Source organism: Protopterus annectens, chromosome 1.part2 (assembly GCF_019279795.1).
Source record: "Protopterus annectens isolate FY-2018-M chromosome 1.part2, PAN1.0, whole genome shotgun sequence".
Lineage (NCBI taxonomy): Eukaryota > Metazoa > Chordata > Ceratodontiformes > Protopteridae > Protopterus > Protopterus annectens.
Window position 1 is genome coordinate 820,658,322 of NC_056727.1, and position 17,075 is coordinate 820,675,396.

The 17,075-nt window shown below is 40.5% G+C and overlaps 1 protein-coding gene across 1 annotated transcript in view; it reads right to left on the reverse strand.

Annotated features, from left to right (window-relative positions):
* RYR2 (ryanodine receptor 2) overlaps positions 1-17,075 on the reverse strand; it is a 6,224,161-nt gene that overhangs the window by 1,238,256 nt on the left and 4,968,830 nt on the right. Inside the window, exons 83-84 of the mRNA XM_044059048.1 lie at positions 8,432-8,505; positions 6,861-6,878 (exon numbers count right to left, since the gene is read on the reverse strand). Of these exons, the coding sequence (XP_043914983.1) occupies positions 6,861-6,878; positions 8,432-8,505 (92 nt within the window). The remainder of the gene's footprint in view (positions 1-6,860; positions 6,879-8,431; positions 8,506-17,075) is intronic.

The following is a 17,075-nucleotide window of genomic DNA, read 5'->3' on the forward strand; positions in this document are numbered from 1 at the left end:
ATGAAGCCTGTACTTAGGCTGTGGTTGAATAGGTGTTCAATGGTGAAGCTAGTTCTTGTTGGAGATGGTGCAGAATACAGCCTGGGATACTATCAGGTCTCATGGAAGCTGTGTTCTTTGCCTTGGATATGACCTTTAACACTAGATCTACAGAGATGTAAGATGTGGGATAAGTATCGGGGATGCTGAAAGGGCCTTTGGGGGGACAGGGGGGTGAAGTTTGTACTGAACCTATCTACTAGCAGGTTGGCTAATTCAATAGGATCAGTATAAGTGATACTGTTAAGTACTAATTCAGAACAGATCTGGGCTTTGCCATGGAGGTTCCTGATGTAACTGAAGAAAGCTTTGTGGTTTTCCTTTGTTTCAGAGTCTAGTTTCAATTCATAATTGACTTTGAAGGTTTGTACTAGTGATCTAATTTGCTTTAGTAATTGTCTGTTACTTACCAAAAATATATAAAAGGTTTCTAAGGATGGCCCTTAAAGATAATTTCTTTTCCAAAATTTGTTCACTTTTGTCACTGACTTTACATTTATCAAAAATAACCTATATATATTTTGTCAAATCATAGAAGTGAACTGCATGTTTTATTTTCAGTAGACAATGCATTTTCTTCAGCACAGGCTATTTCTTTTTATTTTTTTTTATAAAAAAAATATTTGGAGGCACTGCATTAATATGGTGCTCTGCTTCTTTACAGCTTGCACATCACAGTGACAAACTCTAAAGAAATAGCAACCTGAGATCCCTACGGTCAGCCGATAAAACTACTGGTCCAAACCCACAAAGCTAATAACTCTGCTGGTGAATCCCTGTTTGCCAACTTCATTGGCAAAACCTGGAATTCATTGCCAAACTATATAACCCTACAATCCTCCAAAAGTCTCTTCAAAAAAACCTCAAACAGTATCTCAAAGTGAATTGGCTATGCCCATGTACCAAGCCAATAAAGTTATAAACTGAAAGCATATTCTGTAATTATCATAACTTGTAACTAGGTCACCAAGCTCTGCTTCCAGCTTGATGTGTCTTACTTTTAATTGTGTCTGTCCATGAGAATTGTGAGTCCCTACTAGGGAACGTTACTAAGCCATTGTATATAATCACTTTGTTTTCATAATTGTTTGCTAACTTCTGTCTAATCTATGTAAGTTTGTCTATGTGGAGCTTTTCTCCCCGGGCCACCGCTGAAAATGGATATGTAACCAGTCGGACTATCCCGGTAAGCAAATGTAAAATAAAATAATAAATAAATAAAAATCAAGATCATGACTTCTCTTTCTGAACATACCAGATTTGTCTGAATTCTTTCTTATGTACAGAATCATATGAAATAATTTGCATACAAAGAAGTAGACTTTCAACTCAATAAACTCAATAAATGTAAATCACACAGATAAGTTAAGTAAGGTTACCAACAGTAAAAGCACATCTGATTTTAATGCAAGTCAAGCTTGTGGCTTTAGTCAGGGAAATGATGAATTAGAAAAGCAAGTATTCCATACAGAACGAACTATGCGTTTTGTTGCAGTATGCATTGATAATCTAATGTAGCCCCTATAGCAAAAATTAATTATATAGAGACACCTGAGCACAGAAACAATAGCCTTTAGTATTGTGTATTTCTTAAGCTGTAAACTATAATGCATCTGAACTACTGAAGAAATACATAAATGCATTGAAATATAGTCCTATAAAAGCATTCAGTTTACATAACTACAGTTATGTAAAAAATATTTATTTATCCGTTAACATCTCTTTGCTGACTTGTTTAAATTGTATTAACTGTATTTCACTAAATTAGACAAAACAGATAATACTTTATGCAGTCCCATGGAGCAGTGGGATAAAAGCCTTATTGCTCCCAAACTTACCTGTGTTCTACTAGCAGTACAGGCGTTGGACAGGCCACGGGGGTGGATGGGAGAGGGCAGTCAATATCAGAAAAAAGAGTCCTGGGTGGTGGAAGGCAGCCTGGGCTTGCTGTAATAAGCAGTATATCAGCCTGGTGAGCTCCATATTGCATAAGTGGTGAGTGTCTTAATCGGGAGGTTGCTGATGTGCCTGGAAGCATACATGCAGCTCCTGAAGGCAGCAATCACAAAGCTGGAAAGGATGCCACAAGGTGGCACATTCCCTGGTAGCAGTATGACTCTGCACCAGTGTCCACAGTTTCCTCACCAGTCCTGGACATGGGTTGGGTTAACCCCATAGGAGACTAAGTGGGTCAGTTAAACGCATAGAAGGAGAGGAGCTGGTGGCAGCTGATAGTCAGCTGAAGGTGGGGGTATACTACAGATCCCAAATGAAAGGAACTGCAAATAATGCGTGGACAAGTATATATATAACAGTAGCAGCAACAACATTCCAAATGCTAGAGGGGTCGCAGCTTCCATAGCAACAAATTCCAAGAGCTGTATCAATGGAATTTTGCTCCCAGAAGAAACTTTGAACAGTTAATTAAGGGGCCAAGTAATGCACTTTTGCAAAACTTTTTTTTGCTGGAATTTATTTTAAGAGATTTCATAAAAATGTACTATACGAAGGCTAAGCCATGGCATTGCTGATACTGTACAGGGTCTGAAGACCTACTCTGATAAAGGACAGCTATATATACAGAGGTTTTTACACATTCCCCATACCCTAACCCTGCCTTCTATTACTTTCTCCTTTTATATACCTTTTGTTTCTCATTTTCATCTCTTTAGAAATTGATCTCCATAATTTCTTTCTAATAGTTTTGATAAATGCAATTACACAAAACTAGTCAAGTTCTGTTACTGGCATGCTATATCAGTCACTCTTTTTTCACATATTTATGTATTTATTCTCTATGGCACATTTTGCATTATCATTTAACTTCTTTTATGCTTGTTAAACTTAATCTTTGTTGTACTGGCTGTCCAACATGTTAACAGGATTAAAACATAGACACCTGAGTCTCCAGGTCACAGGAATTCTTGACACTGGTGATGTTTTGTGTTTTGAAGCCAAAGTTCCTTCACAGACTTTGCACTGCTCAGATGAAGGAGAGTAATTACTTTATCACAGAACCTAGTTTTGCTGAGTCTCTGCTGAGATTTATACCTGCGGGTGAACTTAACTTTCTTAGTTACCTTTTACATTTTGCTAGCTGGGAAGACTGCAGAACTACTGTGTCCCTTTTTAGGGGACTGCTAGTGTGTTGCTTATCCAAACAAGGGGAAATTTGATCAAGATAATGGAAAATGTATTCTGATTTTAAAAATTTAAACCATTAAAAGTTTAACAATCGCACAAACAACAACTGACTGAGGCTTCAGCTTGAGGTTTTATTTTATTTTTATTTATTTATCTACTTTTTGTTGACCAGGTTAGTCCCACTAGGATACTAGCCTCTTTTCAGGGGAGACACAAGGTGGTATTTATACAACTAGGGGAAATTTGGCCAAGCATCAGGGATAATTGCCCTACTCTTTTCTACAGGTGCCATGGGATTTCATATATCCATCTGAGCTACCACCACCTCAAGCAGATAGGACCTCGGTTTAATGTCTCATCTGAAGGAATCTGCAGTTCATCACAAATCTTGATATGCAATGACAAGACATACTGCTGACTGCCATATGGTTTACCGGTGCCTTCAGGTTTTGCTGTCTCATGAAGCCCCACCCCTGCCCACCCCTGATATGTGCTAATCCTAACCCTAAACATTGCCTTACAAAACACTTGTTCTCTAACAGTACCACTACACAAACATATGTCTTGTTGAAATTCAGAGGTCGGTGTTACTTCTCTAGGGGGTTTGTTTTACCTTACAGACATAATCTGCAGGGTTTGATTCTCACATGGGGTAATTGGCTAGGCTTAAATGGGATACAGGGGCTGTTAGCTTAGTATTAATCTATGAACCTATGAACCTAGTCTCTTATGGTCAGTATATACTGCATTTAGGATAAAATTTGACAGTTAATTGTCAGACATGATATATTATATTACATTTCCCACAGGCAGGTGAGAAAAGACAATATGGCATAATATAAACAAAAGTGCATGTGGCTAACTTCATCAGAATATCCATTCCAGGTAATCATCATATTTAAGATGGATATATAATTTTATATGGATTTCTCTGAGTCACGAAATATGTTTTGTTTTGATACTTCTAAGTCTCAACTGAGCAACAAACTGATTTTTCTAAAGGCAAAATTTAAGTAGAACTCATGCAGTTGTTAACTTCCCATGCTTTTCAGCTCTTAATCAGTAGGAAACCCATAGCCTATGCATTATGTTTTCTTACATCATTTCTTTTTAAAACTACACAGAAAGGTATCAGTCGCATAGACTTCTGAAAGTCACAAAAAATCTCCCGAAGTGAAATGCATTATATTAACCTCATACTACATGAAAATAGAACATGATACAGTTTAACACAGGGGAGTAGAGCTTAGTCATTCCTCAAAACCAATAAGCTATGCATCTGAGGAACAGATTTCTTGAAAAAAAAAATTCACTAACACTTAAAATATTCTTATGATCAATGATTCCACTATAATCTTTTTAATCACTTAACTTTTGTTTTACAGGCACTCTGGAATTTTTCCTGTTTGAGTTTCACTGGATATTTATGGAAGTGTAAGACCACTTTTAGCTTTACTGTTGTAATGTTCATACATATAAAAGTGCAAATAACAGCTAATGTGACATAGGAATTATTCAATAACATAAAGGATTATGACTGAGTCTCTGACCCTAGCTAACTTATTATTTGTTGAAGACGTGGAGGTCAAGAAATTCACCTCAACAGCAAAGCTTGACAGGTGAAGCTTGGCATCCACGTTGAAGACACCTAATGAAGGATAGTGATCAGTGAGGACCAATCATAAGCTTTTGCATTGTATGGAGCTTTATTTGCCCCCTGTGCTACCACTTACAGGAAAAAACAACAAAAAGAAAAATAGTAAAGGAAAGCAAAGTGTTTAATCAGCCTTCAAGGCCCCTGAAAGCTGATGAAACACTTCAGCCCTGTTAAACACATAGCAGGCAGAAACAAAGGTACATTTGAAAAACAAAAAGCCTTAAAAGGTGTTAAATAATTCATTCTGTCACACTTGTTTTCATAGGTATGGCAGAATGAAGTTCTAACAGTTTTAAAAGCTGTTTTTCTTTCTGTCATTGTTCTTTGCCAGCTGACACTGTTACCCTGTTCATTCCTAGCAAGAGACTTAAACTTGAAAAGCACTTAGTGGTGCTTAGCAACTTTTTTTTAAGCAATTTTCTGATGTCAGGAAGGTGCTTAACAAGTTTATGTTCCCCCCAAAAGCACAGTACAATCACCACACTCCATGCATTACAATTTCATTATATGCTTAATTTCTCAACAAAATAAGCATACCTCTATTTATTATGGAATAGTTCTTTAGGCTATTTTAGTTGTACTTCTGCCTTAAACTGTTAGTGCCATGTTTATAATGCATAATCATATAGAAAATGACTTCCAAATATCAAATACATAAAAGCAAACAATACACAAATTTATTTGCAAACTATACTATGAAATGAAATCAGAATCCACATTAAAAATGAAGAGGTCTGCCTGAGTATATAGCTAACGTGAAAGTATGAAAGAGCTCAAGCACTGACTAAACTTAACTCAATTGGATATTATTAGCAGTACCTAACTTGCTAAGCTTTGCAAAAATGAATTAAAATTACCAGTGATGGGTAGTCAGTGTTTCAACGTTTTGAGTTGAACAGTTAAAAATAAATTAGTAAAGAAAACATATATATGGTGTCAGTGTCAATTATGCCCTTACACTATTCCATGTCAGGGCTGACAGATGCTTTTGCTTTTATTATGTCTTTTTAATCTGTGTCTGCCAGTTCTATAAACTCAAGTATATTCAGCTACTGAAATAAGTGCTTTTGAAGTGCAGAAGTGGGGCACATACTTGATTGTAATGTAGCATATCTAGTAGACAGTCCCATAAATCTTTATGTTGAGCCTGCAAAAAGTCGCAGCTACATGAAACTCCCATTCTTAACAAAAACATGCACTTTCAAGTCTAAAGTGGTGTATCACACTGATGGTGAGAAATAAATGGGCAATGTGGCAAAAAGTTAAATGAAATGCGGTGATGAAGCTTGAGTTGTGAGTTGGAGCATATTTCCCCATATGAATATCAACAATTAAAACAAAGAACGTAGAGAGGATAGAGATTTGTGTACTGCACAGCACAAGAAATATGTAGAAACATTGCTTGTTTATTTATTGTTGTCTGGAGAAGCCTTTGCTCTTTTTACCAGTGGTGGTTCCAGGATTTTATCTGGGGGATAGTTGGTTAGACATTTTTTGTCAGAAAGGGGAGCAGAAACTGAAAATATTTGAAAGTCCCAGAAACATGCAAATGTTAAACCCAGCAGCAGGCATTAATCTGAAGACTTGCCCAGGACATTTGGTACCTGACTCTGTTAGCCCCCAAAACCCACTCTGGATCCGCCACTGTTTACTTTTTTGCTTGCACAGGTCAGTGTTGCCATAAAGCCACAGTCAAGTCACAACAAATACTACAGGAAAGTTACAGCACGACTTTCTTCACATCCAATCACTGCAGTACTGAATCACTGAAAACAGCTCACTGCTCTTACATCAAGTGTGCCAGTTACTGTTCAAATCCTGAGAGGTACGCAAACATAAAATAGGAAGTTGGGTCCAAAAGGAAAAAAAGATACATAAAGGATACATAAATAAAAGAAACAAATCTAAAATGCTGTAAAGCCTGTCAGGGAAAGGATATCTGAAGTCAGGAGCTGTACAGTGCTGACACAAAGCTAATAACAGAAGAAATGGCAGATTATTTGCTTTTTTTTATAATTACCACGCTCATGAGTGATGACTGAGGAAGGAAAGTCAGTACATTAAAACCAAAGAAAAGAAAGAAAAGGAAAAAGTATGATTATTTTACTCTCTATACAATCTAAAGTTGCATTTTTGGTAGTTGACTTCAATCATGGAAGGAGAACGAAACAAAGGTGGCAAATGTTCTCTTGTGAAATGCAACACGTTGCTGTCAAAGACACTGTGCAAGAAATATGCCCATAGTACTACACAAATACATATGGAAGACAGGAAGCCTCCTTTTAATAAATGACATACAGCTAAGCTATCTTTGTAGGTACTATCACAATTTTATCATTGGTAATATAAACAACAGTACAGAAAATCTACATATGATCAATGAAAATATTGCTAAAAAGTTCATTTAAAGATCAGTTCTCTTATAAATGTAGACACAATGTTCACAACTTGACCACTAACCTTGAAAAATATGCAGTTCTGTGAAAGCTGATTAATTCTGTTAAGTAATTTGTTCAAAAGGGTATGTTACAAGGAAACCTACAAAATGAGCTCTTTAGCTTTCAATTAGACGGTAGCACCTGTGTAGAGGATGCATAAACCATGCACTTCTTCGTTAACAGGAAATGTAATAAGAACCATAGTTGACAGTATGCAATGTCTAATAGTTGTTGTATACACAACTGCAGCTAGACAAACATTTTAGCTTAAAAAACCTAAAGCAATTAAATATGCTTCAGTAGGTCAACAATACCACACCGGAAGGTGATATGAGGTTATCAGTCTTATCAGCAACAAAGTTATAAAAGCAACTCTTACGTTCATGGTTTTATTATAATGACAGGACAAAACCAAAAAGCAAAAAGGTCACACAGACAAACCAATTAGTAAAAACTGCAAGAAAAATCTAACCAAACTAGAGTTTTCACTGTGTGATACCATAAACCTCCTGGAATAAATGCCCATGGGATATATGCAAATGACACTTTAAGGACATCAAGTGTCCTTAAAGGGTCATTTTCATATATCCCATGGGCCTCTATTCCAGGATTTTTAAGGTATCACACAGTGAAAACTCTAGCTTGGCTATAATGACAAGACAGACATAAAATAATGAACTGACACAGATTGCCCCCCCCAATCAAAACAAAACAAAAAAACATTTGTTTCAATAAAATGAAATAAACATGGTTGTCATTGACACATTCAGCAGTATGATTAGCAGATAACTAATTCTGTAATGAGCACGTCATTCAAACAGTTAACATCCATTTAGTGTGTGTACTTTGCAAACGTCTCATCTCTTGTTAAGTATCCATGTATATACCAATGGCAATGTAGTCATTAATTACAATGCTGTCTCCAAAATCCTTTTTTGCAAAGCATTAAGAACCAAGGCTAAATCCTGAACCTGCCATAGTGCCATTTTCAAATATGCTATTAATCAAGGCAAATTAAGAGAGTATCATAGAGTAGCACAATGCTAACAATTAAAATTATATAATTACAGTATCATTTAACTCATCCTAAAAGTAATTTCCTTACTTAAAAGAACTAGAATAAAATCAGATATTTTTTCTCACAAATATATACCTGATCCCTCCTCAGTCACCATGCCAAGGCCTTCTGCTTTGTTCTGCCGTTCAAAAGCATTTAGGTCTAGAACACTGCCATTGTGAAAAAAGAAAAATGCATTTATTATTAAAATTATACATGATTTGCCTTGTTACAATAATTTATTTTATTTTATGTATTTATTGAGAAGACCGATGTTAACTTGACAAAATGATATACAAAGAACAATCAGGCTTACCTTATTGCAACAAAAAGAATGTCTATGGAAATGGTTAAAAATCATGTAATTACTGAGGATAAGTATTAGTACCATATGATTACGGGGCAGTGTTAAAGTGGTAGCTTTTTTCTAATGAGCTCTGATATATAATAGGCTACATTCTAAATATATCTTAGACTGATTAGCTAATGCTGCAGTCTGTAGGTCAACAGAAGTTAAACTACAGACTTAGCCGATGTTTATACATTTTTTTCCTAATAATTATTCTGTTTCTCAGCAGAAAGAACTTAGCAATGAGGTTTGTGCTTGAGTCGCCATGTCCTTGCAAGCACATCTATCAGAGAAATACAACTTTTGCTGATATTATCATTTTATACTGGCAGGATTTCATTTAGCAGGTTATCAGCTCAGAGTCTCTGGAGGTAACCTTGAGAAGGAAATGTCTTTAAGTGTCTGTGCTGTGGGATAACAGTGTGCTTCCCAGACATCTATAGAGCTTCTATAAAGGACAGGTATAAGTGAAGAGTGGCTAGGTGACTTCTACACAGTACAGCAGGTGCAGGTATCTAATAATTATGTAAGTTCAACACATGAATTAAGACTTTTATATGTCACTTGTACTTATTTCATGTTAGGTAGGCATACTAAGTCTAGTGTGCCTACTTTCAGAGGCAGTATGGGAGAACACTCCCTGAGCAAGACAACAAAGAAAGAATTATTAAGTAAATTATATTAAGTAGACAAAACTCGGAAGCATTAATAAAAGATAAGAAGCTACAACATAACAGCAAAATGCAAGTAACTATTCAGTTTTTACACTGTCTAATCAAAGCTGCAAGGCACTCATGTTGTTATATAAACAAGTAACAGGAAAACATGAAGCTTTAACACCACATCATTGTGTTAAGGAATTAGGGTTACCACTTGTCCCTCTTTGCAAGGGACAGTCCCTCTTTGGGCAGTTGTTGTGTCCTGTGGGAAAAAAAAAGTAAAAAATAGCAAATGTCCTGAGATTTTATGACCAAAAATATTTCCTAAGCTTACTTTAATAATTGCACAAAACAGTTATTTTGTGTAAGAAACACCTACCCCCAGATTCTGCAAGTCCTGCACACCTCTACTGCAGGAGCTCCAGCAGGCAATATGTCTGCCGTGCAATGCAGGAATAACCTCTAGGGGCGTGCACAAGCACTCCTGCACTAGTCATGCACGGACTCAGCCCCTGTATGCAAATTACCCCATTTCCAGGAGAAATCCATGCAAATTAGGTGAATTTGCGATCCAGGAAGCTGGAAACCGGACGTGCACGACTAGTGTATTCTGCAGAAATGTACTCAGCCAGTAACGGAGTACATTTCTGCAAATTACAAAACGGAGCCATGACAGCTCCAAATAAAGGGTAAATATCATGTAGAAAGCATGCCAATGGCCAACTCTAAGGCCATTGGCATGGAAAACACTTGCAAAAATAAAAAAAATCAACTTTTTTTTTAGCTGATCTCGGCTGTTTAAGCGTAGAGAAAATGGGATCAGGGGGAAAATAAGAAAAAAACATAAAATAAGCATTCTAACCAAAATCACTATTTTGCCATTATACTCAATGGCAGGCAGAATACAACATGGCCAGTAAATAGTGGTTGCTAAGGGGGGAGGCTCAGTGTGGGACATGTAACTATGCATTAGCAGGCAATCCTATGCAAATGAGGGGAATGATACTGAATCCCAGATTTTCCTTGCATGCTAGTCAGCACCTAACAGTGTAAGAGCAGGAATAGCTTGGTGCAAGCCTAGGAGACAGCTGACATCATAGGAGTGTGTGTCAGGCATACTGTAAGTGGATTGGAACCCTGTGACTCAGGCTTGTTCCTAGCTTAGCAGAGCTAAGCAAGGGTGTGTGTCTGAGGCTGCCTAGCATTCTTTACATTGCCTAAGTGGGTGTGCATGCTGTGCACCGGGTTTTAAAGGGAAAAAAGAAAGTAAACCAGGAAATAGCCACACTGTGCACATTTGAGCTCTCTGTGTGGGCCGCGTGCCCCCAGGCTCAAACAGGAAGGCAATGGGAAGGGAAAACAGTAGTAGGAAGGTAATCTAGGAGAACTAGCATAGCTAGCAGGTGAAATGTATCAGAATCAGCCAATTACACAGGCAGCAGACCAGCCCATCCCAGAACACTAGTATAAACTATGCAAACACCTTTCCCTCTGTTTTTTCCCATACTCTACACCATTGGTGTATATCAGCGGGAAACTTTTAACAAACAAAACAACAAAATGATTAGGGGCTGCAGCAGCTATCATACAACAACATATGCTGTCGACCAACCCAGAGTGAGGAGATGGAGAACAGTGTACAGACCCAGGGTAACCAACCAGCGGCTACATGAGATGAAGATAGTGGAGCACTATAGGGTGGACAGTGACCTCCTACAGCAAATTGTTGAGCTGTGCCAACCACTCCTGACCCACAGAACTAAGGGAGGGGAACCCATCCTAGTGAATACCAAGGTATGTGTAGGCCTATAAATACTAGCCGCAGGTACCTCCCAAAGCCCAACTGGGGACATCATGGGGATCTCACAGGCATCAGCATCCGGAGTATTCCACCAGTTCCTGGATGCCATGTCAGCACATGCTGGTGAGTACATATATTTCCTCAACACCTGTGAGGTGTTGGCCAGCAATATGCGTCTATTCCACCAAATAGCAGAATACTGCTATAGACTGCATGCACATATGCATCAAAGCACCACATGGTGAGCGAGGTAGGGTCTACATCAACCACAAGGGGCTTCCCCTCCATCAACTGCCTGCCAGGTCGTGTGCGATGCCCAGGGCATTATAATGAATGTGTGTGCTGGCTGCCCTGGAAGCTATCATGACTCCCACATCTGGCATCTGATGCAGCTGTACCAGAGATTTGCCAATGAGGACATCCCTTACGGTCACCTAGTGGGTGATGCTGGTTACGCACTGGAGTCATGGCTGATGACACCCATCAGAAATGCACACACACCCGAACAAGAACGCCATAATGAGGCACATGCACAGACCAGAGTCATAACAGAGCATGTGTTTTGGATGCTCAAGTCATGGTTCTGGTGCCTGGACACATCCGGTGGAGCCTTGCAGTACTCACCAACTACATGTACCCAAATTGTCATATGTGCCATGCTACACAATATGATCCCGTGGAAACAGATGCAGCAGGAACAGCACGGGGACAGGGCCTCACAGCCCCCCACCAATGCCAAGGCCTGCACAGGCACAGAATGACTCAGAAGAGGAACAACCTGAGCCTGCTCCAGTAGGCAGATGGAGGCGTGCCCAGTATGCCATGGCCTTGGCAAAGAGGCAACACATAGCACATACACTGGCACACTAGGGACCCAGGGAATGACACCTCTCTCTGACTCGCACATACAGTAAAAGGGATGCCAAACATGATACTACCTATGCTCAACCATGTATATGGAGTGTACTATGTGCATCTGACATAGGCAGCCCTCAGCACCATCCTCAATACTGGCACATACATAAGGTAAGTCACTCCCCTTATCGATTGCTGATTGGAGTAGTATGTGTAGTCACTTGTATCTAAGGTATGGATGTGAGCATGCAAGGGAATTGGGTGGCTGAATAGGATGCCAGCAGATAGTATACACCTACAGTGGCACCATGAGATCTGTAACAAATACGGGTGTCATTACTGTAGCCAGTACTACACAGGGCGACAAAACCCACTGCAGGAAATGTGCTGGGCCACATGTGTGCCCATATGACTCACACATGCCAGTCAGGGTGGATCACTTACCCAACAACAGTCTCAACCAGCAGGAGAGGTACAGACAAACACAAACAAAGGCTGTGCTATAGCCTCTGAATGATGCCTATGGGTAAACACACCCCCCAGGCCTACATAGACAGACTACATCAGGTTAGGCAGTGGGATGTTAGTTCTGAAGGGTAGAAAGTCAGAAACTAATATGTAGGTCAATCAAATCTAAGACCTATAATACACTGATATGCCTCTATTCAGCATGATAGGTTAGAAAACGGAATGAAATGGAGTACCCAACATACCAGTACAGTCACAGCAAATGTTTACAAGTGTCAGGTGTGCCCCCCATCGTATGTAGAAATGTAGAAGCAGTCAGGTGTGCCTCCCCAATTCTGTGTAGAAATGTAGAAACAGTCAGGTGTGCCTCCCCCATCCTGTGTAGAAATGTAGAAATAGTCAGGTGTGCCCCCCATTTCTGTGTAGAAATGTAGAAACAGTCAGGTGTTCCCCCCAATCCTGTGTAGAAATGCAGAAACAGCCAGGTGTGCCACCCCCCCCAATCCTGTGTAGATATGTAGAAATAGTCAGGTGTGCCCCCCTAATTCTGTGTATAAATGTAGAAACAGTCAGGTGTGCCCCCCATCCTATGTAGAAATGTAGTAACAGTCAGGTGTGCCCCCCAATCCTGTGCAGAAATAGTCAGGTGTGCCCCCCCAATTCTGTGTAGAAATGTAGAAACAGCCAGGTGTGCCCCCCCTCAGTCATATGTAGAAATGTAGTAACAGTCAGGTGTGCACCCCCACTCCTATGTAGACATGCAGAAACAGTCAGGTGTGCCTCTTCCCCGAATCCAGCATAGAAATGTAGTAGCAGTCAGGTGTACCCCCTCCCAACCTCTGTGTAGAAATGTAAAAACAGACAGGTGTGCCCCTCACCCAATCCTGTGTAGAAATGTAAAAACAGTCAGGTGTGCTCCCCCCAACCCTACTTAGAAAGGTAGCAACAGTCAGGTGTGCCCTCCAAATCTATTTAGAAATGTAGTAACAGTCTGGTGTGCACCCCTCCAATCCGATGTACACACGTTGTAACAGTCAGGTGTGCCCCCCACAACCCTATGTAGAAATGTAGTAACATGTATGTGTAGGTATAATACCAGTGGAGCACAGATGCCCAGTGGTGGCCAAGGTAGCAGGATAGATTGTAGCATTTACACAATATGCAGGTATGTGTGAGTTAGGTTGGTGTGTGTTTCATATTGTGTGAGAGTAGTCAGTATGTATGCATGTTGAGGTATGACTTGGTGGCCATTGCCCACTACTTCTGATGACAGGGCCAAGTCCTCACAACTGCAGTGCCTAAGAAATTCCCACCAGTATAACACATGCTAGCAGTAAGCCATTGTAAATGTATGGTGCTAATATGTGTCACCATCTGAAAGATTGACATGGCATTGTTGTTGGGCTAGATATTCAAGCAGTACACAGGGGGAAATACCCCAGACATACAGTATCTATTGTGTAACTGTGAAATGGACACACCCTTGGTACTGTACAAACAGGTATGCATCACAATATCTGGACCTGTAGTAGGGGGTACCAGTGTTGTCTGCCTGAACAATAGCAGATCACAAAGGAGGTAGGACTGATGTATTGGGAAAGAGCTGATGTACCTGCACATGCAGGCATAACTGGAATGCCCCATGCATATCTGTGTGTCAGATGCAAATAGTGTCCAAAGCACGCATGCACGCAGGTCACCCAAACACCAACCACAGGTACCTCTCTGGTCATATTCCTGCTGTGGGGAATGGGTACAATATGACCCCACCTGTATATGGCAATAGCAAAAGAATGCAGCATGCAGAGCAGGTGTCCCATACAGGTGTGTCCATAGCCATAGGTAGCAATCTGCCAGCATCCACACCACCTGATCAAGACTGATAGAAGGTATTGGCATGAACACCTAGCACACCTACCCTGTCACCCCAGGGGAATATACTGTATGGCAGTTTGAGACTGTAGGACTGACAGAATGCAATGGCCAGCCACATCTGGTCCGCATCAACACCAAATGGCCCACAGGCCTCTGCCAAAGGCTTGTGTCTCACATGTACTGCCAATGCATGTTTTGTCATGGACACCCAAATAACAACATAACACACTCCACATAAGTCATATGCAAGGCCATGTGGACAAACCACAGTAACATGCCCACCATATCCCAATGCATGAACTGTGGACCAACACCAAAACACAGCTGTGATGGGGTGATAACCTTAGGGAAAGTATCAGAGAATGTATGCATAATGTATGGAAGAGGATAGAATAACGGGGTGGGGGGTGGGAGCATGAGCACCATGGAATGTGCAAGGTCCGACACAAAGCTGTGTGCACACACTATCCCCGGCTGCAAACACATAAATGGGTGGCTACAAACCTGCCCGTACACCACAATAGGAGTAATGTCCTGACTCATAGCCCCTGCCTCTGGGTAACCTGTGTGAATCTGTAGAGCTGTGAGGTATTGCCACAGCAAGATAAGGCCATACTGTCATGTCGAAGGATGTACAAGTATGGGATCCCCTGCCAGCACTGTACCAAGGTGCTGAAATGGATACACAGACCTAGCAGCAAGTGTCTGCAGCTCCCCCTCCAGAATGGCATAACTTACCATGAATATGTAGGCATCTGCCCACAATACTGGACACAGCTGCAGTCACCCTTGTCCCCCAAGACGTCACTGTGAGCAAGAATGTCCAACTGAAAGTACATGAGGACAGAAAACATCACAGTGTATAACAGTACACATGTCTGAATATCTCTGCTAATAGCAGTACCATGTAGCTGAAGCAGCACAGACACAATCACCTACAGTACACACTATCCCCTGCACAGTTTGTCTCCATATTGCCAAATGATCGACGAATACCCTGCAGAAACAGTTTGTTACCTGTAGGTATACAACACAAAGGTCTGCACTGGAGTACAAACTACCTGGAATCGATCCACACATTCAATACAGAAGGGGCATACTGGGAATGCTCACACACTTAGAGAAATGAAGGCAATGTCAGACAACAACATACTGAAAGGTCATACTGGGCATACTCACACACTTAAACAAATGAAGCCCATGTCTGCAAACAACAGTGGACCATACATATCTGGCAGTTGCAGATGTTAGTGGATAGGAATACAGACATATATCCAAGGACAACACACTATAATAAGCCAAACGTGGATGTACATAGATGTGTGGAATAGAGTGACTGTGACAAGGAGCCACCCATCATGAGGCCTGTCCCACCCAGCACACAGCCAAATGGCTACAACCATATGAGGTGTAAATGTCACTCACTGTAGACAATAGCTACCAGTATCCACCAGCATTACAGACTATGTGGTGCAAGTGCTAGCTGTGCAACATGACTGTACAAAGAAGTAGTCACCTAGCAGCTGTATGCATGTACCTATGGAATATACCTCTGCGTGTGCCCACATGTGGTGTGTCAACCTCTAGATGAATGGGTTATGGCCCATGCACACACATTGCCCTCCCCAAAGCCCTACTATGACAAGCCTTCTGAGGTCATCCACTTTGAAATGCACCTTTGGGAAAGGTTTTGCCCAGTAATCTTCATGGTGCATCCTATAACTGCATACTGCTGTAGTGTGATAAACTAGTTAGGTAGGCGTTCTAATCCCAGACATGGTAACTGTGTGTGTGTATGTGTGTGTGTGTGTGTGTGTGTGTGTGTGTGTGTGTGTGTGTGTGTGTCTGTCTGTCTGTGTAAAGAGCAATGCTTTTTAGGCTAGTCGCACTCACTACAATTCAAATGCCCTAACTTGGCAAGTTTGCTGATGTCATTCACTGTGAAATACACCTTTGTGAAGGATGCAGGCCAGTAATCTCCATGGCACGTCCTATAACTGCGTACTGTTGTAGTGTGATGAATTAGTTAGATAGGAGTTCTAATCTCAGACATGGAAACTGTGTGTTTGTGTGTGTGTCCCTGTCTGTGTAGGGAGCAATGCATTTTAGGCTAGTCACACTCACTACAAATCAAATGCCCTACTTTGGCAAGGCTGATGATATCATTCACTGTGACAAACACCTTTGGGGAAGGAATAATCTCTCTATCACATTAGATAATATATAATATTCTTTCTATCGCAGGAACCTGGCTAAAATCACACATAAAGGATACTGAAATTATTCCCCCTAACTATAAACTTATAAGAAGTGACAGACCCCAAAAGAAAGGTAGAGGAGTAGCCCTACTCTTCTCCTCCTCCTTAACAGTGACAACCTATACTAAGCCCATACCCTCATTTGACACTGCCAAGTAACCCTCGCCCTTCTCAAAGTAAACAGTAATAAATATTTATGCATAGCCTCCCTGTACATACCACCTGGTAACAATATCCCTGTACTGGAAGATATTCTTGCCTGGTTCACCTCCAACATAAACAATGAGACAATAATCCTATGCGATGTCAACATAAACTGGTCTTCCATTGACTCATCTACCCCTTCTCAAAGCATAAACCTATATCAATTCACACAGCTAATCAAAACCCCTACTAGACCAAATAAAGATTACACCACAGGTAGCATCCTTGACTGGATACTAGTCTCCCACCCAGACAGAATTTCTGATAGTGG